The 27,515-nt window shown below is 55.3% G+C and overlaps 12 protein-coding genes across 12 annotated transcripts; 9 read left to right on the top strand and 3 right to left on the bottom strand.

The window, feature by feature from the left end:
* The first annotated feature begins 179 nt into the window (after positions 1 to 179).
* Positions 180 to 1,007, top strand: C8Q71DRAFT_757580 (glutaredoxin). The gene is made up of 4 exons (XM_047923690.1): positions 180 to 285; positions 350 to 465; positions 526 to 611; positions 676 to 1,007. Exons 1-4 carry the CDS (start codon positions 262 to 264, stop codon positions 753 to 755), a joined length of 306 nt encoding a protein of 101 aa, XP_047779454.1. The 5' UTR covers positions 180 to 261; the 3' UTR covers positions 756 to 1,007.
* On the top strand, positions 1,008 to 2,373 carry C8Q71DRAFT_757575 (uncharacterized protein). The gene is made up of 5 exons (XM_047923689.1): positions 1,008 to 1,160; positions 1,223 to 1,333; positions 1,397 to 1,789; positions 1,840 to 1,923; positions 1,977 to 2,373. Exons 1-5 carry the CDS (start codon positions 1,104 to 1,106, stop codon positions 2,001 to 2,003), a joined length of 672 nt encoding a protein of 223 aa, XP_047779453.1. The 5' UTR covers positions 1,008 to 1,103; the 3' UTR covers positions 2,004 to 2,373.
* A 131-nt stretch (positions 2,374 to 2,504) lies between these two features.
* Positions 2,505 to 6,469, top strand: C8Q71DRAFT_757572 (coatomer protein). Its single transcript, XM_047923688.1, has 19 exons — positions 2,505 to 2,737; positions 2,796 to 2,935; positions 2,985 to 3,006; positions 3,059 to 3,460; positions 3,518 to 3,629; positions 3,677 to 3,824; positions 3,876 to 4,005; positions 4,063 to 4,211; positions 4,263 to 4,654; positions 4,709 to 4,830; positions 4,885 to 5,193; positions 5,249 to 5,336; positions 5,387 to 5,449; positions 5,500 to 5,645; positions 5,708 to 5,848; positions 5,904 to 5,965; positions 6,018 to 6,142; positions 6,198 to 6,320; positions 6,374 to 6,469. The coding sequence occupies exons 1-19, from the start codon at positions 2,576 to 2,578 to the stop codon at positions 6,400 to 6,402; spliced, it is 2,865 nt and encodes a 954-aa protein (XP_047779452.1). The 5' UTR covers positions 2,505 to 2,575; the 3' UTR covers positions 6,403 to 6,469.
* On the top strand, positions 6,470 to 8,742 carry C8Q71DRAFT_757571 (permease for cytosine/purines, uracil, thiamine, allantoin-domain-containing protein). Its single transcript, XM_047923687.1, has 8 exons — positions 6,470 to 6,946; positions 6,999 to 7,013; positions 7,067 to 7,138; positions 7,191 to 7,355; positions 7,414 to 7,732; positions 7,786 to 8,045; positions 8,104 to 8,394; positions 8,450 to 8,742. Exons 1-8 carry the CDS (start codon positions 6,726 to 6,728, stop codon positions 8,661 to 8,663), a joined length of 1,557 nt encoding a protein of 518 aa, XP_047779451.1. The 5' UTR covers positions 6,470 to 6,725; the 3' UTR covers positions 8,664 to 8,742.
* A 901-nt stretch (positions 8,743 to 9,643) lies between these two features.
* C8Q71DRAFT_594369 (uncharacterized protein) lies at positions 9,644 to 11,612 on the top strand. The gene is made up of 3 exons (XM_047919577.1): positions 9,644 to 10,012; positions 10,068 to 11,402; positions 11,459 to 11,612. The coding sequence occupies exons 1-3, from the start codon at positions 9,704 to 9,706 to the stop codon at positions 11,486 to 11,488; spliced, it is 1,674 nt and encodes a 557-aa protein (XP_047779450.1). The 5' UTR covers positions 9,644 to 9,703; the 3' UTR covers positions 11,489 to 11,612.
* Positions 11,613 to 11,918: 306 nt separating this feature from the next.
* C8Q71DRAFT_822339 (galactose oxidase) lies at positions 11,919 to 13,384 on the top strand. Its single transcript, XM_047926214.1, has 3 exons — positions 11,919 to 12,553; positions 12,622 to 12,799; positions 12,852 to 13,384. Exons 1-3 carry the CDS (start codon positions 12,050 to 12,052, stop codon positions 13,313 to 13,315), a joined length of 1,146 nt encoding a protein of 381 aa, XP_047779449.1. The 5' UTR covers positions 11,919 to 12,049; the 3' UTR covers positions 13,316 to 13,384.
* C8Q71DRAFT_900243 (uncharacterized protein) lies at positions 13,348 to 17,277 on the bottom strand. Its single transcript, XM_047928799.1, has 10 exons — positions 17,160 to 17,277; positions 16,905 to 17,109; positions 16,499 to 16,665; positions 16,300 to 16,443; positions 16,159 to 16,234; positions 15,774 to 16,102; positions 15,517 to 15,709; positions 13,722 to 15,465; positions 13,519 to 13,665; positions 13,348 to 13,467 (listed from the first exon to the last, which is right to left on the bottom strand). Exons 1-10 carry the CDS (start codon positions 17,212 to 17,214, stop codon positions 13,381 to 13,383), a joined length of 3,147 nt encoding a protein of 1,048 aa, XP_047779448.1. The 5' UTR covers positions 17,215 to 17,277; the 3' UTR covers positions 13,348 to 13,380.
* A 576-nt stretch (positions 17,278 to 17,853) lies between these two features.
* C8Q71DRAFT_796648 (Endonuclease/exonuclease/phosphatase) lies at positions 17,854 to 19,377 on the top strand (the record flags this gene model as incomplete). Its single annotated transcript, XM_047925693.1, has 4 exons — positions 17,854 to 17,894; positions 17,948 to 18,121; positions 18,174 to 18,360; positions 18,418 to 19,377. The coding sequence occupies 4 exons, from the start codon at positions 17,854 to 17,856 to the stop codon at positions 19,375 to 19,377; spliced, it is 1,362 nt and encodes a 453-aa protein (XP_047779447.1).
* A 152-nt stretch (positions 19,378 to 19,529) lies between these two features.
* Positions 19,530 to 22,387, bottom strand: C8Q71DRAFT_594152 (lipase/ esterase). The gene is made up of 6 exons (XM_047919576.1): positions 21,867 to 22,387; positions 21,656 to 21,786; positions 21,295 to 21,601; positions 21,156 to 21,236; positions 20,877 to 21,098; positions 19,530 to 20,817 (listed from the first exon to the last, which is right to left on the bottom strand). The coding sequence occupies exons 1-6, from the start codon at positions 22,162 to 22,164 to the stop codon at positions 19,682 to 19,684; spliced, it is 2,175 nt and encodes a 724-aa protein (XP_047779446.1). The 5' UTR covers positions 22,165 to 22,387; the 3' UTR covers positions 19,530 to 19,681.
* On the bottom strand, positions 22,304 to 24,370 carry C8Q71DRAFT_900227 (methionine aminopeptidase 2-like protein; the record flags this gene model as incomplete). The annotated part of the gene is made up of 10 exons (XM_047928798.1): positions 22,304 to 22,674; positions 22,732 to 22,812; positions 22,866 to 22,977; positions 23,025 to 23,077; positions 23,137 to 23,303; positions 23,360 to 23,456; positions 23,514 to 23,659; positions 23,713 to 24,011; positions 24,069 to 24,207; positions 24,268 to 24,370. Coding segments are annotated over 10 exons (1,260 nt in total), but the record flags the coding sequence as incomplete, so codon positions are not given.
* A 165-nt stretch (positions 24,371 to 24,535) lies between these two features.
* Positions 24,536 to 25,898, top strand: C8Q71DRAFT_757558 (bacterial bifunctional deaminase-reductase). Its single transcript, XM_047923686.1, has 5 exons — positions 24,536 to 24,937; positions 25,022 to 25,092; positions 25,145 to 25,396; positions 25,451 to 25,659; positions 25,710 to 25,898. Exons 1-5 carry the CDS (start codon positions 24,699 to 24,701, stop codon positions 25,791 to 25,793), a joined length of 855 nt encoding a protein of 284 aa, XP_047779444.1. The 5' UTR covers positions 24,536 to 24,698; the 3' UTR covers positions 25,794 to 25,898.
* Positions 25,899 to 26,796: 898 nt separating this feature from the next.
* On the top strand, positions 26,797 to 27,450 carry C8Q71DRAFT_723558 (uncharacterized protein; the record flags this gene model as incomplete). The annotated part of the gene is made up of 6 exons (XM_047921592.1): positions 26,797 to 26,884; positions 26,967 to 27,011; positions 27,074 to 27,118; positions 27,181 to 27,225; positions 27,288 to 27,332; positions 27,407 to 27,450. 6 exons carry the CDS (start codon positions 26,797 to 26,799, stop codon positions 27,448 to 27,450), a joined length of 312 nt encoding a protein of 103 aa, XP_047779443.1.
* Between the last annotated feature and the right edge of the window lie 65 nt (positions 27,451 to 27,515).

Genomic DNA, 27,515 nt, shown 5'->3' with positions numbered 1-27,515 from the left:
CGGGCGTATAATAGGAAATCCGAGATAGGAAAGAGGCCCGGGATCCACGTGAACGCAGCGGGTGGATCGGGGATGCTATGTCAGCGCACTCTGGCTGTCAGTACAGGTACGCCGGCGGGGCTCTGGCTGACACAACCATGCTGCCCCGACTATATAGAGGCTTCGCGTCTCTCTTCTCCTCTTCCCCATCCGATCCTGTAAGCATCCCTCACCACGGCTACCGCATCCTCTTCCAACCCTTCTCCCCACCAGCGTACCATCATGGCCGCCAAGGACCTCGTTGAGGTGCGTTATTTGGCGTATTCTGTCAAGTACCCGCTTCAGTGGCTGATCAGCTTGGCTTTCACAGTCTACCATCACCGAGAACAAGATTGCTATCTTCTCGAAGAGCTACTGCCCGTACTGCCGGCGTGCCAAAGCACTGCTCACTTCCAAGTTCCCCAATGTGCCGACCAAGATTTACGAGTGAGTATTCTTCAGCTCTCGTCGAGAGTACGTCGGCTGACAAGCGAGCATCGCGGGCAGACTTGACGAGATAAACGAGGGCAGCGAAATCCAGCAGTACCTCTTGGACAAGACCGGTCAGAGGACAGTCCCCAACATATTCATCAGTGCGTATCCTGTTATTTTCATTTCTCGTGCACTGAACATTTTGGTGCTTACTGCGGGGAACAGACCAGAAGCATGTTGGCGGATGCGACGCTGTTGTCGGCCTTGACTCCAAGGGTCAGCTCGCTGAACTCATCGGGGCGTGAGCATCTTCGCTACGCGTATCCTCGTGTAGCGATGTCCTAAGTGTCTATGGGTGACAGTATTTCACCGTCGTCGTCGTCGTCGTCGAAATTGTAGTCGAGTAGAACTGTAAGAAACATAATGCGTTTGCGGAGAGCGGTATACCGTGTGCTGTAGAGACGTCATATTGCGTGTCGACACGCCCACGTGCTGGGAGTTTGCTGAGGCGCGTGCGGCGTACCAGGCGATCGGAACGACCCTCGGTAGACGCGTTACGCTGTACATCCACCACCGCATCCGCTCTCTCAGTCGCATTCCGCCGTAGGGCTGGATAGAACATAATAGCATAATACTCGGTGCTACGTCCGAAAATGTCAGCACAATCATTACAAGAGGACCAGCTCCTGGAACTGCTCCTACAGCTCAAGGTCAGCCAAGGTCGTGCATATACCAACTCTTGCCGTTCTTGACCGTCTTTCCTGTTGCAAAGAAAACAACGCCAGAGGAAGCTCGAGCAATACTTCACAGTCAGCCTCAGATTGCATATGCGCTGATGGCTGTGCTAGTCAACATCAACGCAGTGAATGCGGAAGTCGTGCAGGTGTGTGGTGTTCGCAGTAATCGTAGACAAAGACATAACTTACCGTGCGTTTTATCTGCACAGAATACCATGACAGCATATAGCGCACAGTCTGGCACAGCACCTGCACCTGCACCTGCACCTGCTCCCGGTCCATCCGCACCGCCGATGCCAGCCATCCCTCCCCACCTCGCTCAGCCTCCGCCTCGCGGAGGCACACCGACATATCCTCCGCAGCGTGGTGCCACTCCTACATACCCGCCCCACCAGCCTGCGGGCTACCCTCCCTCGTACTCTACCCCTCCGCCGCAGCATGGCTTCGGTGGTCCGCTACCAGCAAGTCAGATCCCTGGCCTCGGAGCGTATCCCCCACAACCAGCACCCGCACCGGTGCCACCCCCGGCGGCGTCGAAGTCTGCGCAGTCGGCTGCGAGTATCTTGGCTGCTGCGTTGCAGAAGGTGCCAGACGAGCAAAAGGTATGTGTTATGTTTCTGGGCTGGTTGTGACGTTTGTTGAAGAAGTGTAGCCTCTTGTCATGCAAATTATCTCGATGACACGCGAGGAGATCTTCGCTATGCCGCCTACGGAACGCGACAACGTTATCAAGCTGGTACGTCCGTTGGTCTGTCCCCTGTTCGATGTGCTCATACTGTCCGTTGGAAGCGGTCTACTCTTGGACTCACCACCTGACACGCTTCCGATCGACGGTATTACCCGTTCACCTATGTTTAGCACAGGATATGCGTGCAGTTTGGATGACAGCGGGTTAAGAGACCCCCTCATGCGATCGCAGGAACATCGAGCGCACCATTTAGCCATTGTACGGTCAATCGAAGGACGACCCTTTTCAACATCGTCTCGCCTTGCACTCACGTTGGAAGACATCGCAGAAACCCAGCAGTCCGCCATGGTACCTTAGCCACGTTCGACTAGACGCAGAAGGCTGTCACTCACCTGTTACTCACAACGGTGGATTTCAATCGTAGGGGAACTTCCCCAGTATATTACTACGTGTTTGTCATCTGAACTGCGTGCCATACATATTTACTGGTGTTCATGATCCTGGTTTGGATAAAACGTCCTAGAGAGCATGTAAGTCAGGTTTAAAAGTACTTGGAAGTTGAAACGAAGAATGATATTTGGCGCCCGTTATTACCCATTATGGTAGCGCAGTAGCATAGCGCGCACACCGCCGCGACACGTCCTGGTAAGTAACCACTGGTATTGCTCACTTCCTCCTGGTATACCTTCTGCTTGTAAATATGACCACGGTGGAAGCTCCCTGTTACACGGTTGTCTTTGAGGACAGCTCGGAGTCGCCTTCAACCCAGGAACTCCGCTTGTCCCTGCAGAAGGGCTCGGACGAGGCCAAGTTCGACACGTTGCGGAAGATCATAGTCTCTACGATTAATGGAAACCATCAGGTATTGTCGTAGTGGGGTCAATCTGTGAAGTCGAGGGAGGCTTACTTGGATATGCTAGCCGCAACTGCTTATGCCCGTCATTCAATATGTCATGCCCTCACGGAATAAGCAGCTGAAGAAGCTGCTGCACTTCTACTGGGAGGTCTGCCCGAAGTATGACGAGACCGGGAAGCTGAAGCAGGAGATGATCTTGGTGGTGTATGTTACTCTAACTTTTGCTATTCCATTCGACTAACGTCGTGTCAAGCAACGCGATCCGGAACGACCTGGTAAGTCGCGACTTCTCTTGCCTGGCGAGCGTATGCATGACCATCTATGCAGCAACACCCCAACGAATACATCCGAGGCGCAACTCTTCGTTTCTTGCAGAAGATTACGAGAGATGTTGAGCTCCTCGAACCCCTCATCCCCACCTGCCGCGCATGTCTCGAGCACCGGCACTCCTACGTCCGCAAGAACGCCGTCTTCGCCGTGTACACCGTCTACCGGCAGCACGAGCACCTCATCCCTGACGCGCCGGAGCTCCTTCAGACCTTCCTGGCAGCGGAGTCCGATGCGACCTGCAAGCGGAACGCGTTCGTGTTCCTGGCGAACTGCGCCATGCCGAAGGCCGTGGAGTACATTCTGCAGGTGTTCGACCAGATCCCGTCGATGGACGAGTTGCTGCAGATGAGCATCATCGAAGTCATCAGGCAGGATTGTAAGACGGACACGAGATACAGGGTGCGGTTTTGTAGGTTCGTGTCAGACGAAACGTACCGGCTGACTTCGTCGCAATAGGCACGGTACATTCTCTTGGTCTCGGAGTTGCTCAATGCGTCATCACATGCTGTGAAGTACGAGGCAGCGACAACTCTGACATCCCTGACACAAAACCCGGCAGCTGTCAAGGGTGTGGCTCTTTCTAGCTTCATGGACTACTCACTAATGAACTTGTAGCTGCCGCATCATGCTACGTGCAGCTCGTGCAGAAGGAATCGGACAACAACGCGAAACTTATCGTTTTGGATCGCCTGGAGACCCTGCGCTCGAAGCATGGTCATGTCTTGGACCCTCTTGTCATGGACATTCTCCAAATCCTCTCGAGGTGCGCAGTTCGCTCGTCAAAGCGGATTTTATGGTACTGACTAAACCATAGTGCCGACCTGGATGTTCGCCGGAAGGCGATTGGCATTGTGCTCAGCATGGCCACCAGCCGGAACGTCGAGGACATTGTACTGTTCTTCAAGAATCAACTGCAGAAGACACAGGAGCAAGACTTCGACAAGGTTTGACGACACGGTTGTCCATACAACGCAACGTCTCACACTAACATACTACACTAGGCACCGGAGTACAGACAGTTGCTCATTCAATCAATCCATGTATGCGCTGTGAAGTTCTCCGAGGTCGCCGCCAGCGTGGTGCACGCGTTGATGGACTTCCTTGGCGACTCCAACAACCCGTCAGCACTCGATGTCGTCGCCTTCGTCAGGCATGTATGACTCCATTCACTTACTCACCGTTACTGACCTGTTATCTACAGAGAGGTCGTCGAGAAATTCCCGCCTCTCCGGCAGACCATTTGCGGGAAGCTCACGCAGACACTCGGGGACATCAAGTCCGGCAAGGTGTACCGTGGCGTGCTCTGGATCCTTGGCGAATACGCCGAGGACGCTGCCGACATCCAGAACATTTTCCGCGAGCTCCGCAAGGTGCTCGGTGAGATCCCTATCCTTGCCTCTGAACAGCGGCTACTGGAGGAGTCGGGTGCGGAGGACGGGGATGCGCAGAAGGAGGAGCCACAGCCGAAGGTGGAGGGAGGCGGAAAGCCGAAGGTCCTGGCGGACGGCACGTACGCGACAGAAACGGCGTTCACGAGCATGTCGAATGCACGGTTGGAGGCTGTCAAGGCGGCGTCGAAGCCTCCTTTGAGAAGTACGTTCTTCACTCAAATATTGCCAGATGGTATGACTGACTGTGATCGTGTAGCTCTCATCCTGGGTGGCGACTTCTTCACTGGTGCGGTGCTCGCGTCTGCGTTGACAAAGCTCGTTCTGCGATACACCGAGGTGGGCAGTGATCGGCGCAAGGCGAACGGACTGAAGGCAGAGGTGTGTATTGGAAATGTACTGTGCACTGAGCATCCTTCTGATTGTCTTCGTCAGGCAATGTTGATCATGGCCTCCGTCATCCGTGTCGGGCAGTCGAAGTTCGTCAACGTCCCGATCGACGAGGACTCGAGCGAGCGGATCATGAACTGCATCCAGACGCTGAGCGAGCTGCAGGAAAAGCTGGTTGTACACGACATCTTCCTCAAGGACACCAGAACTGCGTACGCGAAGATGCTCAGCGCCCAGGAGAAGAAGGCGGCGGAGAAGCGCGAGCAGGAGAGTGCGAACGAGAAGATTGTCCAGGTCGACGATCTCCTTACTTTCCGCCAATTCACGAAGAAGACTGTGGACGATGCTATCGACGTGGGTCTCCAATCCCTTTGGAGGTATTCCTGTCTCACGGTCTGCATTCCCACAGGACGCCGAGGATGTCGTTCGTGCAACTGGATCTGCCGAAGTACATGAAGACTTCATCTCCAATCTAAGCCGGATATCGCAGCTCACTGGTATGTTCGATAATCTGGTGGTTTTGCAGCTGGCTGACATATGACCGAAGGGTTCTCCGACCCCATTTACGCTGAGGCGTATGTCAAGGTGCACGGCTTCGACATCTCATTAGGTTAGTAGTCAGCCTCTCGAGCTGGTCGGTGTTGGTCTAATGCATTGCAGACGTACTGCTCGTCAACCAGACCGCAGACACTCTGCAGAACCTTTGCCTCGACTTCGCAACCTTGGGTGACCTCAAGCTTGTTGAGCGGCCATCTGTGTATACCATCGCTCCCCACAGCTTCCAGAGCATCAAGGCTACCATCAAGGTATGATTTACACTGTCTTGACTCACATGGACAGCACGACTCAATGTTGGGATATTACCTAGGTATCGTCAACGGAAACTGGTGTTATCTTCGGCAGCATCCTCTGGGAGGGTCCGGGCATGTCTGAGCAATGTGTCATCCTGAACGACATTCACATCGATATCATGGACTACATCAAGCCGGCATACTGCACAGAGGCTCAGGTATGTCGCCCAAGAGGAGTCTGGATATGGACCCTGCTCACGATATATGGTGCAGTTCCGTAGCATGTGGACCGAATTCGAGTGGGAGAACAGAGTAAATGTCACGACCTCGATCTCGTACGTGGGCTCCAGATCTGAAGTTGCGTTTGACTCACCGAATACTACCCAGTGACCCTCGAGAATACCTGCACCATGTCATGAAGGCGACCAACATGTCGTGTCTCACGCCGGAGGGTGCGGTTTCGGGCGACTGCGACTTCCTGTCAGCGAACATGTACGCGAGGAGTCTGTTCGGTGAGTACAGCCGCAAGTCAGTGATAATGAGGGTTCCTCAATTTTGACTTCGCAGGCGAGGACGCCCTGGCGAACCTGAGCGTGGAGCGGACAGACGCAGGCACTATCACTGGCCACGTCCGGATACGTAGCAAGACGCAGGGTATCGCTCTGTCTCTGGGCGACCGGATCACGATGGGTACGTGACTGCCATGTGTACCCGCGAGGCTATGCTGACAGCATGGTTCGCAGCTCAAAAAGAGAACAAGCCTCCGGCGTAGGCTGTCTGTCGTGTCGATGATCCCGTGTATTTATCAGCTGGTAGATAATTGGACTTTTCTTCTCCAACGTTGATGTCCCGCTCGGGGGCGGGGCAGGCACGAGAAGGCGTGCCCTGGCGGGAGCGGGAACTTGCGCGTGGCCGCGTGCCAAAAAACTGCAACGCGAGATCGAATCTCGGTCCCGCCAGAGGCGCTAAGATATGAGCAGGACATACGCCGCGCATCATGCTGCTGAGGCACAGCTATCGACCACCCGCCATTATACTAATAGGCCCATGCCTGTCCCCGCTAGCTGCTAAGCCCTGCTTCAGTCCACCTCCACTATGTCGGTCCGCCATAGCCCCTCGTTCAACTCCGACGAGAAGGAGAAGGGCTACACTCAAGATGCGGTCGACGTCGCTGAGCACGCCCCCGAGGCTGTCATCGTCAAGCGCTATGGCCCCCTCGGCCCTATCCTGGAGCGCATGTTTGCTCATGGTGTCGAGGCAAGAGGTGTTGAGCGTGTCCCGGAGGATCAGAGGTCGTCGAAGAACCAGTACAACAAGTGAGTTCCAGGTTTTTTGATGGTTTTTGGCCTAGTGGCTCATTGAGCGAAGTTTCTTGATGTGGTGGTAAGTAGTAACCTGGCCCATGAAGAGGTCACCACTTGAGAATGAATCGCTAGTTCGGTCAACACTGTCCTGACAACGATCCCGATCGGAGTGTTGGCTCAGGAATACTACACATTGACTCTTCCGTGAGTGCTCGATCGTTCTCCTCATCTGCTTCGGGCTAAGCCAATATTCAAGACATGCCATTGCCACTATTATGTGCTTCGGCGCCCTGGGTGCCCTTACAGTGGCATTCATCAGCACTCTGGGACCCCAAACTGGCCTTCGAACCATGATGATCGCCCGGTATAGCTCTGGCTATGTCGGCGGTATCATTTACTCCGTGCTCAATCTCCTCACTCAGTGAGTGCATTCACCCGTGCACTGACCCACGCGCGTGTCGTAACAGAGTCTTCAACAGACTCGGCTTCTCCGTCACCGCCGTCATCCTCGGCGGCGAGACGCTAGCGTCCATCAACCCCGGCACACTCCCGCTCGTGGTCGGCATCATCATCGTCGCCATATGTAGTTTGGTACCCTGCTTCATTGGCTACGAGATGGTGCACATATACGAGCGGTATGCATGGATGGTCATGACAATAGTCATGCTCTTCCTATGGGGCCTTGGAGGCAAAGCCGGGTTCGACATCAACACGCAGAAGCCGCTTGAAGCTACCGGCAGAGCACTCTCGGGCGATATCCTCAGCTTCGGTGGTATCATCTTCGGGTCCTTCTCTGGGGTGTGTATGCTCTAGTCATTGCTTGTCACGTCTGTTTATGCTCCGCATTCCAGTGGGCACCCGTCGCAGCGGACTATAACTGCAGGCTCCCTGTTGATACTCCGAGCATCAAGGTGTTCTTGCTCACCTTCTTTGGGCTCTGGATTCCCATCTGCTTTGTGGAGATCTTGGGTGCCGCCCTCATGACAATTAGCGATCCCGCTTTTGCAGATGTCATCGCAGCTGGCGACACCGGCGGCCTGCTCTCGCAAGTGCTCTCGCCATGGAAGGGCGGGGGCAAGTTCGTACTTGTCCTACTCTCCTTCTCCGTCGTGTGAGCACTCTATCCCCTCATCCTACCCTACGCATTGACAGACCCATCCGCTCCCCAGCGCGAACAACATCCCAAACACGTACTCCGCGGGCATCTCCGCGCAGGCCCTCGGGCGGCCCTTCGCGATGGTGCCGCGCTTCGTGTGGGTCTTCCTCGCGTTCGTGACATACACCGTCGCGGGCGTCGCTGGGCGCGAGCACTTCTCCGAGATCCTGTCGAACTTCCTGAGCATCCTCAGCTACTGGACCGCGTTCTTCATCGTCATCGTCGCGGAGGAGCACTTCATCTTCCGCCGCAAGAACGGCCCGCTTGGTGGGTACAACTTGGAGGACTATGACACGCCGAGCAAGTAAGTGGCCTATGCCGAGGTTAAGTGTTCAGGGATGCTGACGGAGAGATGATAGGCTCCCTGTTGGTATCGCGGGTGTACTTGCGGGCTGCTTCGGTGTTGCTGGCGCGGTTGTCGGTATGTCGGAGGTGTGGTACACGGGACCACTTGGCATGGACGCCGGTGCCGATGGATATGGCGCCGACCTTGGGTTCGAGCTTGCCGCTGCTTTTGCTGCCGTCATGTTCCCGCCACTGCGGTGGTTGGAGATCCGCCTCACTGGGAGGTAGTATCGTGTGGTCATATAAGCTGTTGTGTGTACTGTCTTAATGGATTAATCCATGTCGCTGATGATCTGTTTGTCCGCTACCGTTCGATTTTTGAGCCCACAGGGACGAGCAATGTGGTACCCTACATTAAGTCGCTGCGACGACGGACGTCTTCCATGAGCTTGCGATGTGTACTGGTGCTGTCCTATGCGGGGCACTGTGCACGCCATGACTGGAATCAAGATAGTAATCTCGATGAGGACCGGCTATCTTCACGCTCGATCGAGCCCTCGATCATGACTTTCACTCAACTTTCACTCGTCTTGGCTCTCATTCATCTTCACTCCAAGGTCATGACTTGAAGACGGCTCTGAGATGCACCGCATGCGTACAGTCAAAGCTGCCCTTCCTGCACGCACCCAATCACGCTGGCTGTGAGTTCAATGCCACAGCCTGCCAAGACGCGACGAGACTGACACCAGACTCGGAACAGGTCAGGCCACAGTACCAGCGATAAAACCGCCGAATTGTACTCTGCACTAGAGCTGAACCCGGCCGACGTACATACACAATCTCAGCTGGATGATGTGTATCCACTAATCTGCTTAGTGTGTTTCTCTCTTTCAGCAATACCACGTCTCTTCTGCTGATGCGTTGTTGACAGCTCCACGGTGGATCTCGCGGCCTGGTCTGCGCAGTCAGTATTTATAGATAGACTGACCGGATACCCCGAATGCCTGGGTCAGCATAATCCCACTGTGAGAACCATGTCAGGTACGCATTCTGAATTCTTAGCGGTCGTATCTTGTCTCGTCTCAGTCCTTGCGTCTCAGACAGCACTGCCGCGAGCGTGCCATACCTTGACTTGCGCCGACGAACCGATTAAACAATGAATGTAGGACGGGATCTCTCACAGTCGTCATTTGCCAGGAGGATGTGCCTAGGCAACGCAACGGCTTCGCCCTGCCCGACAAACTTCCGTCGAAGGCTATGTTGAGAGCTGGTCTGTTATCCGCCCCATCAACCCTTTCATCTACGTCCCCATCGCCTATGACACTGGCATGCAGTCCCGCCTGATTGAGAACGATGACGTCCTCCGCGAGGTGTTCAAATTTCTGGACCCATCCACGACGGAAGACCCACGGTTGAACGATCAGACCGAACACGAAAATAACTGTCGAGGGGCACTCGCCCGGTCCGCTCGTGTATCAAGGGTGCTGTCAGACCATGCACTGAACGTGCTCTGGCGGAAGATAGAAGGCCTGCTGGATTTCTTCAGCATCCTGCCGTCATTCAGGAGGGAGTTGATTGAGCCCCGCGACGACGACGAAGGATACAGTGACGATGAACCTCACAGCAAGCCCCTTTGGGTGTGTGCTATCTAGGTTTCCATGGAACGATGTTGACTGATTCTGGGCCGTGCAGCGGTTCACAGGCCCAATCACGTCTTTGGATTGGCAACGATACCAGCAATACGCTCAGCGTGTCCGTGTCCTCTCCCTTGCATGGACACCGGGCAAGGTCGATCCTGCCGTCTTCGTCGAGATCGCCCGCCTCAGCGACGGAGGTCCTCTGTTCCCTGGCTTGATAGAGCTAGACATCCAAACATATGACCACCTCGAGGCCATACCATCTACCCTCATATCGCCATACCTCCGCAAGCTACACGCCACAGATCTAGGGGATGTGCTAGGAGACCCATCGACTAAGCCTGCACAAGCACCCCTCGCAGAACTTGTACGCGCTGCATTCCTGAATGCGCGACTGCTGGAGGACGTCAGCCTCGAGGGCTCCAATGTAGGCCCCATGGAGAACCTGCTGCCCATGACAGAGTGCACTCGCTTGCGACGGGTGTCGCTCGTAGACGTCGCATGCGATGCACGGCTGTTGAGCGGATGGTCGCGCATTAACTGCCTGGGCGACCTCGCCCTCGAGGTCAATTCCAATTCTTCCGTCGGCAGAGAGCACCTGGAATTCGCTCATCTTCACTGCCTGACGGTCCGAGGCGATCTAAAATGCCTCGCGGATCTGTTCGCCCACATCTCCGCTCCATCCCTCAATTACCTTCGCATTCAGGTTCAACAGCCGCCGGGACACGGTCGTGAACAGGTGTCCGAGTGCTTTGCAGCGCTGAGCTCAAGCTTCGGCTCGACACTGCGACATTTCCACCTCGCTTCATTCTGTGATGGTCATGACCGGGGCCAACGATGGCCTGAGCAACCACTCATTGACATTATCCGCCCGTTATTAGACATGCACATGCTTCAGACGGTGTCGATCACGCCGCCGAGGTGGTGGTCTGTCACTCTATCCGACGAAGCTGTCCGCGACATCGCGACGGCATGGCCGCACCTCGTCTCGCTGCAGATCTATCTCCTCAACGCCCATTCCACCGCCACTTGGGAGAGCCTCATCGAGCTCGCAAGTGTGTGTAGTAATCTGAGAACCTTAGTTCTCCCCCAGCTTGACCTGCGAACCTTCGCTCCTCCTCTCGCCGACAAGCAACCTAGCCTCTACCATCCTCTCGAAGTGCTCACGCTCGACTATTCATTCGCCCACAATCAGGTCGAGGACTCGCACACATTTGCGCAGTTCCTAGATCGCACGTTCCCGAACTTGGATCTCGGGACGTCCGTCATTCGAAGGGTAGACATCCCGGGCGGTCAGCGTCACCCGCTGTGCAGGGAGGTCATGGAGCTTCTAAGGAACTTCCAGCAGTCTAGGGAACGTCAGATCGCGTCGAGCGGGAAGCATGTCATGGTAAGCACTGATGGGTCTCCCCACAGTTGATGAGATGCTGAGACGTTGGCTAACAGGTATCGTCGCCTGCAGCACAAACAGTATAGGTCGAAACGCAGCTGGTAGCTGTTGGGAATCAGTGGCTATTGGGTCGAAAACTGATGCTGTATGGAAAGATTCAGGCCCCATACTGAACAGGAAACTTGTATATCTCACCACGGTCTCGTCCGGTGTATTAGTACAGCATTTCTCTCCTGTACATGCGCATACACGATGCTGTGTTGTTGTTAGGTATTGTGTAAATGACCGCTATATCGCGAGCCATGCGTACTAGTAGCAGTGCTCCGAGTGGCCCCTACCGTACTAGTAGAGTTATAACGAGATCATACCGACGACAGATACGTCCGCTTGGCCCTGTGCAGTACATCATTTGAGGCAAAGTGACTGAACGTAGTACGAGTGCGACTCCGGTTATATTGCTGCAATACGTATGGGCATCAACGGCCAGTCCGAAATGCTCAAATTGCCAGTGTGTCCCATGCGGTCCTCTTGCCAGTGACTATCCGGGCTTGCTTGTCCTTAATTGTGGCATGACCAACGTGTCAATGTTATTAAAACACCGATAAAACCAAGGTTCTGATCGTGCGTATCAGCAGCACCGTCCCACCATGCCACCCATTGGTCGTTGGTCGCTTCGAGCTAGAGGACCCTACAGCGCTCGCTCGTCGCACTGCATCGTACCAACCAAGTCGGGACAAGTCGTCGTTTACGGCGGCGAGTTGAAGCCACGCGTCCCTATCGATTCTGCAACTTCGCAGGATGCGGGGGAAGCGGTACGGGGCTCGGTGCATGTCGTTGACCTTGGATCACGTAGCGAGTTGAACGGCGACCGTTTGACTTGGACTACACTCAGTCCTTCTCGAAGCACCGATACAGTCAAAGGACACCTGGAGATTCCCGACGCACGAGTTGGTCCCTCTATGGTGCTGAAGGATCGCGCTGTGTACATGTGGGGTGGCCGCGGAGGCGTAGACATGGCTCCGCTTAACGAGAGGCAGGCTGGAGTATGGCGTGGCCAACTGGTCACTAGCCAAGGCAGCGTCGTTTGGGACCATTTGTCTGCGGAGGGAGGTCCGGAACCGAGAAGTTACCATACTACCGCTATCATCGAGGTATGCATATATTCTACTAGGAAATCTCCGCACCGATGTCCTTAAAAACTGACACGCACCTCCTCAAGGACAAGGTGTACATCCATGCTGGGTGTCCGACCGCTGGACGCTTGAGCAGCTTACACTCGTTTGATATCACCCAACACAAGTGGCAAGCATTAGCCTCTGCTCCAGACCCCGCCCGAGGTGGTACTTCTCTCGTCACAAGCACCGTCAAGTTCGGTCCTGTGCTGATCAGATATGGAGGTGAGTTTGACCTCGGAACATACTGGTACATTAGCCGACAACGTACATGCAGGCTTCAGCGGATGCGAACTTCCCAAAGAAGCTGGGATTCTAGACATGTACATTGTCGAGGACGATCGATGGGTGACCGTCGCGCCTGCCGCAGACCCCGAGCACGGTGTCCCAGGCCCACGCTCTGTCCATGGTTTCCAGCCGTTCCAATCACGTTCGCCAGCCTTGTCCAATGCCATCGCCGTACTCTTCTACGGCGAGAGGGATGCCAGTACATTGGGGCATGCAGGTGCGGGGACCTTCTGGAACGACGTGTGGCTTCTCTCCAAGGACAAAGCGTCCTCTGACACCGACGGCTGGCAGTGGACTAAAGTCACCACTGACGGGTCAACCGTGCCCGAAGGGAGGGGCTGGTTTGCCTCCGCGGAATGGGTAGAAGATGGTACATCCCGCATTGTGATGCACGGCGGGCTGTTGTCTTCGAATGAGCGCAGCGACGAACTCTGGGAATTGCAAATAGAATGAAGCATGTACATACATCAATAGACGAATCACGTATCGCTGTACTAGTATACCATAGCAGTCAACCGCTACGCAGGCACTGTAGCGCCATGAGAGCTCGGAGAAGACGACATTACTGCTTGAGCACGCCTCTGGAGCTCCTCGTTGAAGCGGACCTATGTATCGTGAGCGAGTCGCGGATAAATAGGTCCGAGAGTGTCACTCACGAGTCTGTCGTGTCCAACGTAAGGGCCGAAGTATTGCACTCTGTCCTCAGGACTGGTGTCGAGGAAGTCGTCGAGACTCATTTGCGACAAGATAATGGATGCTGCGAACGCATTCATGCCATCTACTCCCGCTAGATCACATTCGCCCTGACCAACGTTATAGCGTCAGCATACAGAGAATAGAGACAACCTCGAGACGTCACCTCCTGCTCATCAAAGTCTAGCCATTCACGAGCTCCCCACAGCGCGCCTTGTGCCGTATCCCGAGCCTCTGCATCGTCTCCGGAGTAGCGCACATAGAGAGCAGCTTCCTCCACTGAAGTCGCGAACGCGAATCGAATTGCCGAGCCGGCCTTCTTCGTCTGGCATGCCTCGGCAATGCTCAAGTCTCTTCGCAGTTTCTTGACCGCCTTGATGACCGCTGCGAAGAACGGGTTTGGCACGGGCCTCGGAGAGCCCAAGTCGGATTTGAATGACAGCGAGTTCGGGTAAGCTTCGAAGACCATCAAAATGTGTGAGTACCGCCAGGACAGTCGCGTTAGTCTTGCCAGCACGGAGTCGACCTGCGAGGGGAGAGCGGCTAGAGATGCGAACGCGACAGCAGTATCAGAGTCCAGGATGAGGTCGGCATCGCCAAGGTCTTCCCGTTCGACGAGGTCGATGCAGCACCCCCGGGAAGACAAGTCGCGGACTAAGACCCTTTTCTGAAGCAGGGCGACAGATGCCAGATAGCGATGCATAGCAGCAGGTCGCAGCCCAGATTCGGGCAGACAGAGAGTATCAGGACCTAGTACTTCTGCAGGTATGACGACGATAGAGCTGTCCAGCGATTCGATTGTCTCGCCACCAGATTGCATACGAAGTTCGATGTTTGATGGCCCAGGTACAGGTGGACTGGAAGACGGGGCGATAGTCATGCCTTTCTTGCCCATGAGAGCCAGAAACTCGGCTAGAGAACGTCGGGCAGAGGAGACGTTGACTGACTGTGTATGGGCAGCCATCACAGGAGCCGTGTTCTCCGCAGACGTAGACCCAGGGAATCCGAGATCGTCCCGATCTTCAGCACAGTGCGCTGAGGCTGCCGTCGTTCTTGGTATTCTTGAAATGGCCGAGGGCAGGCCGCGAGAGATATTGTGTTCAGCAGGTACCAGATTCGCTTCATGGTTGAGGCCAGAAGCACCTCTGACAGGTGCGGCCAACCGAGCGTCTGCTTCAGCTTCATCATGTTCCCAGGAGAATGGACGTCGCAGAGCAGAGGTATGAGATGGTCGAGGTTCAGAGGCTTTAGCTGAGGGATGGTGCATGTAGACATCAGGAGCATCAGAGGCGAACTCTAGTTCATGAACAGGATCGATATCGTCGAACAAGTTGCCATCAGTATACGGGCCCTCGAAGCCCTCTGCAGCATAAGCCATCTCGGCAAAGCCAGCCGTACGCCTCTTGGACATCGCCTCCAAAGGTGACAAGAACACGCCAGAGTCATCAGTAGGAGCCGCTCGTTCGAGGTCGTCATCGAGATAGGAGTCATCTTGCTCTTGGGTTGTCCGCAGGCGTTTCGGCGGAGGACCGTCCTCCTCATACTGTAGAGAGTCTGTGAGATCCTCGTTCTCTTTGTCACTGGAGCCGAGATCTTCGTCTTCATGGTGCCCGCGCAGAGTCCTTCGTTCGTCTCGTGTCAAGACAAAGTCCATGTCTACAGGTTCGCCTTCCCGGCTCACAAGCTCTAGCGGGTCCCAGCTATCGTTGAGGCAGTTACGTGTCGAAGGCACGTTACGTTCGTCGTCTAAACCGTCGTCCAGATGCATAGCCTTGTTGAAGAGCTCCGAGAGTTGTATCACAAGCGTAGGGTCGTCCCGTCGCAGCTCAGCAGTGAGAGCATCCTGGACGCTATCCGCGACTCCAGACACCTCGTCATCAGTAGGTATACTCGAGCCGAACTTGAATGGTCTTGAGCAGGGGCTCTTAGCATGCGACGAAAATGATGATCTCGCAACTTACATCCACGACAACTCGATAGTCAGCGCTTGCATACCCTTGACCTTCTTCAATTGGCCAAGACGCGATGGGGAAGAAACAGCTTGGTCTCCAGGTTGATCGGGCTTAGTCTTGGCCGGAGCGAGTAACTCAAAGGTTTGTCGCGGTAAGAACATGTTGCTCGGGGCATGCTCGTTTGGAGGAGGCATGATAGGGACTGTGAACCATGACGGGTGTAAGACTCATGTGAGGTTCCGAACGATCAATCGAAGCTAACGCACCGTCCATGAGCAAAGTATCCCTTCCGTCTAGCTTCTCGTTCACGATTAGCTGTGAGATATCTTCCGTCACCAGTTCGTCGCCGTAGATCCTTTTCAGTATAACATCTGTATCGGGATCTGATCCCTCGCTAGGCCAGTCACCCTGTGTAGGGTGCATAGAATGGTCGTCGTCGGCCCCGAAACCAGCGAGAGCTGTGGGCGGCTGCCCGAGCATGGACGCGGTGATGGTTGTATGCGGTGAGGAAGGTTGAGATTTCGGCGTGGAGACGATTTTGGCTTGATCCAGAGACTCATGGCGACGCCTTATGGGGTGAAGGAAGGCCGATAGACTATACAGCCGTCAGGATGAGAATGTTCCACAACGGTGTAGACATGATTGACGCACCTCTGCCCATGGCCGAGCACCTTCGGCTTTTCCTGCGTCCCACCAATCTTCTGGGATCTCGGCATTTCAACTTCGTCTGCGATCCGTCGCCATTAATCCACACCGAAAGGCAAAAACGTTGTATGTCTGCAGAGTGCGTACCGAGCCGTGCATCCATCAATTCTTCGATTAGTGGGCGACCATGGTTGGATGGAGAAGGCAGAAAGAGCTCTTCCACTTCGCTCGAGCTATCTCCGAGGGACGGTGTTCCAGGGGTGAGTGGGGAAGACGGAGCAGCGTACGCCTCTGAATACCGCGGGATCAGCAGCAGCACGGAAGGTCTTTCTCTCTCTCGACTTACGCCAGCCGTCAACAACCACCATATGCTGCGTGTATAGCTCCGCTTCCTCCTCATCTTTCTTCAACGTGGCAGTAGGCACGATGGAAGGTAGGTCTCTCAGGCTCGCGGGCCCGATCTTCGCGATTGAATGTCCGGGAGAAGCTACTTGATAACCAGGTCGCCTGTCCCTCGGAAAGATGGGAGGTGAAGCCAGTTGTGGAACCTCGAAAGGTGGAGAGTCGGCGCGTAGGAACTCCTGGGTCTCCTTGTTCACCTCTTGGCGAACAGAGTTTCTTGACGAAGCCTGAACGGCCCTGTATAGAGCCGTAACCTCCTTGTGTGTCTGCGCATCCAGAGCTATCTTCAGATCCCTACGAGCGAAGTAACATGTTGGTTGCCGGAAGGCGGCTGTATGCGGCAAACTCACAGGATGTCGTGGAGCTTTGGTGGCGGCTCCTCTGGCAAGTCTTCGGATGGTACTGGGTTGAGCCTATGTGATCTCACCACCTCTTGCCAAGAACATGGGACAGCCAGAGCTCCTATGAGGAGGCCTGGCCTCGGTGTCTGGCGCATCGATGAGGCAGAGAGCATGGGAGACATTAGCCGGAGCATGACCCAGGTTTCGTGGTCAGCTATGAAACGGGTCAATATCTCGATGAGAAGACGTGAACAAAGTGATCACCATCTGCATCGGTGTCCCAACACGCATTGGTAGGACGCTCGTTCTTACTGGGCATATGGGTCTTGATGAGCTGTACTACTTGTGCTTCTGCTTTCCATGTTTCGTTATAGGGTTCCAGCTTCTTAGGTCCCCATGCGCGCAACAGGTTCTCATATGGGTCAGTGGGCAGTAGCGGGTCTGTGGGGTCCGTAGTAGAGACGTAGGCCAGACCTTCCGACAGGAGCTACGTATGCAGTGAGCATCCTTCCGAGTCGAGGTGTGGAGAAGATGCACCTCGGTAGCGGTCTCTTGAGTCCAGGTAACATAGTTGGTTGACAGATGTGTGAGAGAATAATCCAGCAAGAGATGACGGATATGAGCACGAAGAGCTAGTTCTCGTTGTTCGGATTCCATGATGGGATCGCTATATGCGTCGTAGACAAGCTTTCTGAGTCGAAGGCCTGAGATTGAATGAGTCGGTCTACAGCAGGGATGTCTAGGAGGAGTGGAGGCGTAGAGGTGGATGGACGCCGGACGCGTTGCGCGCCACGACGCGCCGACGCGTTTCCCCTCCCGATCATGTGCGCGCGCGCTTCGCACGACCCGCCATGCCGGTCCCCGGATCGGAGATCCCCTTCAGCCACCGTCGCATTGCACACCCACCGCGGCCGCCTGGCCCAGAGGCGTTCTCGTCCAACGACGCCCCCTCTCCAAAATGACAGAGAATCGCATCCGAGTGCTCACTCTGAACTGCTGGTAAGTGTACCGGCTAGTCTGAAAAGTTCAGTCCACTGACCAGTGACCCCCAGGGGCCTGAAGTATGTCTCCAAGTTCAGGTCAGAACGCATGTCTGCCATTGCGCATGCCCTCGCCTCTTCCGACTACGACGTGATCACCCTGCAAGAGGTTTGGGTCTTTGGAGACTTTGAGATCATCCGGGCAGCAGTGTCGAACCGGCTGCCCTACTCCAAGTTCTTCTACAGGCAAGTGTACTGGGTTAGGTCTTATAGGCGGCAATTGACAATTGGTATGTAGTGGTGCGCTAGGAGCAGGACTGGCCGTCCTCTCCCGGTTTCCCATCATCGGTGCAACGATCAACCCGTACTCATTGAACGGCTCGCCTATCGAAGTGGTGCAAGGAGATTGGTTCGTTGGGAAGGCCGCTGCAAGTGTGTTAGTAGCACACCCTGTCCTCGGTCAGCTCCAAGTCTTTAATACGCATGTACGCCGTCGCTTCTCCGCCTTTATAGCTCTCTGTTCTGACAAGGTACGCTCGTAGCTGTTCGCCCCGGGCGGCGACTCAGGCCCCCTCCACCTACAAGCGCATCGCTTAGTCAATGCCTGGGAATTGGCTAAGCTTGCACGACAAGCAGCCGAAGTGGGCCGCTATGTCATTGCCGCTGGTGACTTCAATAGCTCCCCAGCGTCGCTCCCCATGAACCTCATCCAGGACCACGCCTCGCTCCGTGATGCCTGGGTAGAGTCCCACCCGAACAGCCTGGCCGTACCAAACGGGATCCCATCTCCCCTAGATGCAGTCAGGATCTTCGGCATAACGGCCGACTCACCTCTGAACTCATTCTCTGCTGGGAAACGCTTGGAGGCGATGGCCCGGAAGTTCCAGGGCAAGCGGCTCGACTACATTTTCTTCCGCCAACCTAGCAGTCCACCGGCGAGCGTCAAAACGCCCATCCTAAAGGTCCTGGACACGAGGGTCGTCTTCACGGAGAGGATTCCTGGCAGCGACTTCTCTTACTCAGACCACTTCGGGCTGGAAGCGACCTTCGAGATCAGCCATCCCGAGGGTGGAGACTTGGCGGACTCGTCGGAGACCCATGTCCCGGCACCCGTAGAGCCTCCAGCACCGAACTTCGTGCTTGCGACAGTACCGAACCCCGCCCCCGCACCTCCGCGAAAGCTGTCACCAGATTCCATCACCGAGATTCTGCAATCGCTCACGGCATGCTACCGCTACTCACAGTACCGGGCACGTTCCCAGCTGACGGTCTTCGCTGTGTGTATCCTCCTGCTCCTCGTGATCCTGATAGGCTCAGCGTGGCTTCCCGTCTCCTCGTTCAATCCTCTCATCATACTCATCACGATCTTCTTGGCGTGGGCCGCCACGACATTCCTCTACGTCGGGTTCGTATACGGGAAATGGGAAGTCAATTCGCTTACGAACGTCATCGAGGAGCTGGAGATCTACCGGGACAGTCTCCTAGAGCACCAAGGTCGCTAGGACGTACTCCACCATGGACGTGCACAATATGTTGCGGGGATGCAGAAATTGCTGGGCCATATTTCCTGGATTGCTATGGACGGAGAGACATTACACATTTTGTTTCACATCTTGTCTTACACGCACAATGTAGGAGATACTATCATACACTGCTATACTACGAATCCGCAAGAGACTATGCGATACACTAGCTCCTAATAACGATGATATGTGAATGCAGCAGCCAAACGAGAAGAGTAGGGAGAAGAGCAGTCCCAACTGAATTAATCACACTAGCAACAAGGGCAACAGCAAGAGAACAGTCCTATCGTGCCAACGAGGAGAGCGTCCGCGAGCGCTTCCGTTGTTGGGAGTCGTCGGGCCTGAACGTCGTCGTTTCGTGTGCAGGGCCCGAGCTCGCGTACTGCTGGATCAGCGAATGTATGTCCGGGTGGCTCGCATCGAGCTTCTTCCGCAGCGACGGCGACGGCACTGGGCCCTTCGACGGCACCATGCTTGTCATCGACCCGACACGCGTGCGCGCCCGCGAGATCGCCGCCGCCGCCTGCTGGTGCTCGAAGGAGGGCTCGCCGCGGTGCGCGGGCGCGGTCTGTACGTGCTCAGACGCGGAGCGGTACGACGCATCTGCGATGAAGGAGAACGTCGAGCGGAGCCGCCGGAGCGAGGGTCGGTGCTGCGGCTTGTGTCGCTCGGAGTGCGCTTTCTGCCTTTCGGACTCGCGGGCGGATGTGTTTGCTGCGACGTCCTTGCGCTTCATCCTGAGATGCTCGTCCTCGCCGTCGCTCTCGTCGCTCCCGTCGCTCTCGGGCGGCGTCGGCCACTGTGCGCTCCAGCTGGGGCCCTCCTGGTCGCTGCTTGACGGCGACTCTCCCCTGCTGGCATCGACGGTGAGCTCTGGTCGCTCGCGCGCCTGTTCTGTGCCCGACCCGCTGCTGATGTCTTCGCGGCGGGACGCCGTCTCCATACCATCGCCGCGTACGACGCGCTGGGCATCCGTGTCGATCTCTTGCTCGAGACCACGCTCCGTTGCGCCGGCAAGCTCTTGCGGCGTCTTGCGCTGGAACTGGGGGAGGAAGTGTAGCACGAAGTCGAGACAAGAACCGAATGCATGTTGGGCGGCCTCAAGAAACGGTAGTGCCTGGAAGACATGCACGGCATCTTCATATAATTCGTGCCGGACCTCTACACCGGCAAGCTTTGCTTTGTGCGCGAGGAGCGTTATTTCGTCTCGGAGCACCTCACACTCGCCGGCTTGGATGAGCATGGGAGGCAAGCCCCTGAAATCACCAAAGAGTGGACTGGCGTAAGGATGAGTGAGGTACTTCTCCATGTGTTCTCCGAGGTAACATGCGATGGGATTGAGGTGATCGCCAGGAACGGGCCTTGGGACGATGTCATACTCTGCGTTGCTGTCCCATGAGTCGCAGCTCATCGTCAGGTCTGAACGACCGAGTCCATCAGCACATGAACGAAACCGATAGGATGCAGCGGTCACTCACCGACCCAAGGGGAAAACAGGATCGCAGCAGAAGGCAAAGGAAGGCCATTGTCCCTAAGATACAAGAGCAATGCCAGCGATAGGCCGCCGCCTGCGCTATCTCCAGCAACTATGATGTTCTCCGGGGGTATATGCAGGTCGTCTACTAAGCGGAGGTATGCAGAGACGACGTCGTGTAGAGGACCTGGGAAACGAGTCTCCGGTGCTAATCTGTAATCGACAGCTAGTACCAGAGGGGATCAGTCGGAGTCATGTGTATCATATCTAGAGAATCACTGACCGAAAAGGCGGGCGTCGAGATACTTCGCAAGTGGAATTGTTATGAGACGATGTGAGGCAGCGTTGCACGTATAGTAAGCGCCTGTACATATGCAATAAGCCATGCCGACCTCCAACATGCGATTGATGAGCCTATTTACCTCCATGCAAGTATAGGACGACCCGCTCGTTTCTACGATGCTCCTGTGACGGTGACCCAGGCGAACTCGATGCATCTGACCTGGCTTGCGTGCGCTGCGCCCTCCACTCACTCTGCAGCCTACGCCAGGTGCGCTTTCCGACGACCCACTCGCCGGATAATTCTCGCCGGCCGTTCTCAGCAGCATCGAGCTCCGCTAGAATACCAGGCAACTTCCGTCTGCGGACAGGGAAAGTGACCGGGGTAACGAGGGCATCGGATGAGACAGGTATGTACCCGCTGACGCTCATGAGCATGCGTATGAGTGACTGTCAACGTTGGGTTGAGCATGGTATGCATCAATATTGGGAGAGGACGCTTGCCATATCACCCAGGTGGGTATGTTGACCAACGTTCCTCATGAGGGCAGAGAGTAGGGTCATCTCGATCGCCCATGACTTGCGTCTCGGGCCCCAGACATGGTGGTATACGAGCTCGGAGAAGAGCTCAGTAGCTGTGTATTCAGCTAATTAGTGCCCGCTCCGTGTACCCCTTGCAATGGACTGCGGGGCCATTTCGCAACTAGTGACTTACCCTTCGCGGCTCCAAACGCGGCCATCTTGCCCAGTTGCCATAAGCTCAACGGCTGTCGCTCCCGCTGCTTCAACTTCGGGTCCCCAACGCGCGCGCCCGGAGGGATCGACAGGCCAGGCTGCTCGAAATGTTGAAGCAAATCGGTCGGGCTCGGTGTAGCGTCCGCGACTTCCTTAACGGCGGACGACCCAGCCTCCGTGACCGACCCATCTGAGTTCTCCTTGTCTTTCGCGCCCTTCGCGTCATCTTTGTCGCTCTCAGAGCTTCCAGGCCAGATAAGCGAGAGTGGCCATGGCATGACTGTCGAGTGCTAAGAACCGGCGGGACCAGAGGTCGGAGCCAGGCTGGATATCGTCACTAGGGTATTTATAGCAAATTATTCTGTACAATCTCCGACCGCAGGCAAGAGCGAAGAAAGAGCAGTAAGCCGAGGAGGAATAGACGGAGATGAAGAAGAGCTCCTAGGCGTTCGTATGCATTCGTGCGGCAGACAGCTCCGAGAGGGCATTTGTAGCGCGTCGAGGGACGGTGCTCCAGCAGGCGCCCAAGGTGTCATCGAAGCACAGAGCAAATCACATGCATTCTCCTTCCTCGAGCCGCCCCGAGGACTTCCCGCCGTCGAAGTCAAGCTTACCCCGCGGAACGGGCCTTGTCTGCTGTACAAGTGCGATAGAGATGCTAAGTGGGACGGTAAGGCTACAAATACACCAGGCCCGTCAGGGGTACGTGGTACAAGTAGAGCAGCTCAGTAGTCGTCGCCTCTGCTGACCACCTCCTTCCGTGTGGGACGTAATAGAATCGTGTGTTCCTGCACAAAGAGAAGCCGTCAGAGTTAACGCCGGGTTCTCCATGAGACACAACTTACAAACTGCGCCGTCATAGATCCCTTCTGGTCATACAAGGGGGGATAGTCCTGCACAATGCCTTGTTGCACCAGGTGATTCAGCTTTACGACAAGGTCAGCATCATGAGACCGAGTTTACGGACGGAGCTACGCACAGCTAGGATATATCTCTGCTCGCCGATCCGATCAAGGTATCGTCTACAAAAGGGCAGGGTCCCAAAGTTTTTGTTTATCGTGTTGAGCAATGACTTTGCCGTGGTCAGCCTGCTAAAAGTTCAGTATGACAATATGCTATGAATGGAACTGAATCTTACCGAAGGTTGACTCGCGGCGCGTCTACTACTCGTGCATAGTGAGACACCTCGCCCTGCATGCAGGATCGTATCAGCTCATTCGAAGGCGTGGACAAGATGTCGCATGACATACGCTCTCCACTACGCGACCACGACCTGTCGAGCCGAAGGTTTCAATGGCGAAGTACTCGCCCTCCTCCATCTTGGTCTGATCCTCATTCTTGACGAGCATTACTGACTTGCCACCGTGAATTTGGTACGGGTTGATGGAGTGACCACTAAGGTTCTCAATGGCTTTCACTGTGTGGGGTAGTATAACGATCAGCATCGCATACAATCGACTATAGGAGACTGACCAGGATACACCTTGCCGTCAACCTCAACTTCATATGACTCCATAGTTTCTTGGATATAGCCACCAAGCTCTCCAAGTCGCACGTCAATGCCAGCTTCCTACAGAACGTAGACCCTTTAGCATCGAGAGACATATATTACAACTCATGTACTGACTCGGATACCAGTGTCTGTTGCTGCCTTAACCGCTTCCAACAACTTGTCGTATGTATGGTCGAAGGTCATCGTGAAGGCCGAGTCAAGGATGCGGCCCTTGACATGGACACCGAAGTCAACCTTCATGACATCACCCTGCTGCAGAACTAACGCAAGGCGGATCAACAAGGGCGCAATGGATCATCATGAAGCTACACACCTATCGTGTCACTGGAATTTGGCGAATAGTGCGCAGCGCAGTTGTTCAAACTGAGACCGGTGGGGAAGCCTACGCCAGACTCCATGCCGTTCTCCTCCACCAGTGCCCGCGTGCCATCCTCGATGGTATTGGCGATTTCGAGCATGCTCATGCCAGGCTTGATGTGCTTGCGGGCGTACTTCCGCACTTGCCTGTGCACTTCGGCGGCACGGCGGATGTTGTTATACGTGAGTTCCGGATCCTCCATGGCCATCCGCTCATCGTAGCGCTTCTCTTCGGACGTAGTACGCCAGGCATTGCTGCAAATTATCGTGGAGTCAGAGGCAATGCACCAGGGCGTATATCGTGCCACTCACTCATCCTTGTACTCCTGCAGTTCACCCTCCGGATACTTGCCGTCAGGGAAGAGCTTCGAGAGTCCAACGCGAGGAGGCTCAGACTGCTCAGCCTTCTTCTTCTTGGGCTTCTTCTTTTTCTTTTTCTTCTTCCCCTCACCTACGGAGGGCGCAAGGATCAGCGCTGCAAGCGAATACCGATCCAGGCAATCGTACACACCGCCGGCGGGCGTCCCGGCGACGTCCTCCTCCTCATCGCCGTCCTCGTCACCATCCACGACCTCGGGCGGCGCCTCGGCCTTCTTGTCCTTCTCGTCTGCGACGGGTCCCTGTGTTCCTGGAGCAATCATGGTCGGCTGTGAGGCAGCCCTGGCGGTGGCTCTTCGAGAGATTTTGACGAGGGATTACACACGAGCCCAGCGCGGGACCCGGATCACACGCAAACGATCGACGGGCGCTCGGGCATCCTCCGGTCGCAGCGGGCGCTCAGCGCTCAGCGCTCAATCTGCGGTCGTCCACACTCGTCCACAGCTGCCTCAGGCTGTCGACTCACCGGCGTGGCCACCAAGTTAGGCTTGCTCGGAACATAGTTGTCCTGATCTTTGGACCTAGATTTGACCTCCTTACTGGTCCCTACTCGCGCTAATACACATGCTGGAGATGGCAACTTCACCTCCTGGATTTCTGCGTCGGGTGTACGACATCCCCACTGACAGCTCTGAAACGATCTATACCGGCGACGAGCGAAAACAAGGATGCCTATTGTCGCCTGATCAAGGCCGGCCGTATGTTACGCTGACATTCGCCCAGTCCCTGGACGCGAAGATCGCTGGGATGGGCGGTAAGCAGCTCGCGCTGAGCGGGAAGGAGAGTATGCTGATGACGCATTGGTGAGTCGCGAAAGATCCTCGATCTTTCACGTCGATAGTGATATGTCGAAGAGATGTATGTTGCTGACGCGTCAGAAAGCCCAGGATGAGGACTCTTCATGACGGGATCCTTGTTGGCATCGGAACCGCGCTGAACGATAATCCTCAGTTGAACAGTGAGTAGCTCTCGTCCAACCATGGCGCAGGTACTCACAGAGACCCGAGCAGCACGACACTTGCCACCTTTTCCCGCCGGCTTCTCTCACCGCTATCATCTGCCTAGACCAATAATCCTGGACACGCACCTGAGTCTGTCGGTTGACTGCAAATTACTCACCAACTTCAAGGCAGGTGTTGGAAGGCGACCATGGATTGTAGCCTCTCTGTCATCAAATGGTAGCGATGAACTTCGCGCGTCGAGGAGGTCTTCCTTGGAAGCCGCGGGTGCGCGAATTGTAGAAGTCGGCACTAGCGCAGACGGTACGTCCATTCAGTGACGCCCACCTATTCACCTTGTTCACCACAATGGCATAGGCAGGATCCCTATCCCCGCACTTCTCGTCAAACTGCGCGGATTGGGCATGCAATCGCTCATGGTGGAAGGCGGCGCGCGAGTCATCCAGTGTTTCTTAGCAGCGGAGGCTCAGCACCGAAACTGCATTGACACGGTGATCGTCACGATCGCTCCGACTATTGTTGGCAAGGACGGTGTTGCATACGGCTCGAACCTGCCATCGGACACGGTGAGGAATACGCCATCGCCGGATTGATAATAGTTATTGACGTGATACAGCTACCTGCTATGCAGCATGTCGAGACCGAATTGTTCGGTAGGGACGCCGTGGTTGCCTTGAGAATACATCAGCGCTACCTTTAGTCCGCATTGAGATGCAGACGAAACTCTAGTGCAGTTACACTCACGCCTGCAAGGATGCCAATGCACACACTTCATATGTAGAACTCGTGCACATTCCATTCGCAAGTACCGTTGGCGCATACATATGGTCAGCTCAGGTCAGTTTCAGGTAAAGTGGATATTGTTCTTCAGGGTTGGAGACTCCTCGTGGTCACTTCCTGATTTATTGGGCCATCCACCCCTCTGAAGTCGTGATGGCCGGTGTCGCGTCCTCTGCACGGCTCGGCTCATTTGTCGAGCACACCCAAGGCGCTCGGGATACCGGGGCTACTAGGCTAGTAGTACTGACTCGGTCTGCACTGATGGCTGCGCGCTTGTCCTACCTATGCCCGCGGAGGTCTCACCGGCGGCCAGGTACGTGGTCTCCGTATTGTTGGAATTGCTCAACTCACGCGTCTACATGGCTTCAGGAGGGTTATGGCGGCGCATGGTCACGATATCGCAAATGCAAGGATTTGCAGTTGATATGCAACTCGGCAATGTGTTCTCGGACGGTTCGTCGCAGAACAAAACATCGACTGGCGGGGATATGGCGCAACATCACGGCGTAGTTCTGATTGAGCTATGGAGCCGTACGTCGGGGATCCATCAATCATGTCCTGTTAGCAAGTCCGTGATCGCGCAACTTTGACTCGAGGCGGTGGAGCAAAACGACCGCGACGCTCATGAACAACCAGTCTTACGTCCTGACGCGGCCATGGACCGTTGGACTGGCAATCCGCAATAATACCTCATTCAGCCGGGCCAAGCGTACAGAGATTCATCCCGTGGTCATTTGTACGAAGATCGCAGCACCAACACGCAACAGTACGTAGCGCTGTCGGAAATATGGCAAGGTCTACCCATCATATCCTCGGATCACCTGCCGACCCGCTGCGCACGAAGAGCGAGTATAAGTACCAGTCTGCTTGTCATACACTGCAGGTTTACTTCCCCGTAACCTACTCAGTGATCGAAGAACAGTATGAAGTTCACAGTCGCCTTCGCCCTCTGCGCTATCGCTGTCCTGCAGACGGTTTCGGCCGCCCCTGCTATTGACAAGCGCACAGGTGGTGAGGCATACATTACACCCGCGGGCACGTCTGTCTCGCGCTATGGTTATGTTTCCGACGTTGACATTGAGGCATTCAACAGATCTGAAGAAGCGCACAGGTGGTGAGGCGTACATTACACCCCCGGGTACGTCTGTCTCGCGTTATGGTTATGTTTCTCATCGATGTTGACATTGAGGCATATGATAGATCTCAAGAAGCGCACGGGTGGTGAGGCGTACATCACACCCCCGGGTATGTCTGTCTCGCGTTATGGTCATGTTTCTCATCGATGTTGACATTGAGGCATATAACAGATCTCAAGAAGCGCACGGGTGGTGAGGCGTACATTACACCCCCGGGTATGTCTGTCTCGCGTTATGGTCATGTTTCTCGTCGATGTTGACATTGAGGCATATAACAGATCTCAAGAAGCGCACGGGTGGTGAGGCGTACATCACACCCCCGGGTATGTCTGTCTCACTAAGCTGCAATGCCGGTATGGATACTGAACGGCATGCTGGTCTGCTAGACCTCGATTAGCGCACGGGCGGCGAGGTCTACACGACGCCGCATATCGATGGTAAGACACCCACGCGGCCGTTATACCCCTATTCACTGTCTCCCTCTAGAATTGGTTTGCACGAGAGTT

The sequence above is a fragment of the Rhodofomes roseus genome (assembly GCF_022264815.1).
Source record: "Rhodofomes roseus strain CIRM-BRFM 1785 chromosome Unknown C8Q71scaffold_9, whole genome shotgun sequence".
Taxonomy (NCBI): domain Eukaryota; kingdom Fungi; phylum Basidiomycota; class Agaricomycetes; order Polyporales; family Fomitopsidaceae; genus Rhodofomes; species Rhodofomes roseus.
The sequence above is the reverse complement of the archived record's forward strand: the minus strand, read 5'-3'. Positions and strand labels throughout refer to the sequence as shown.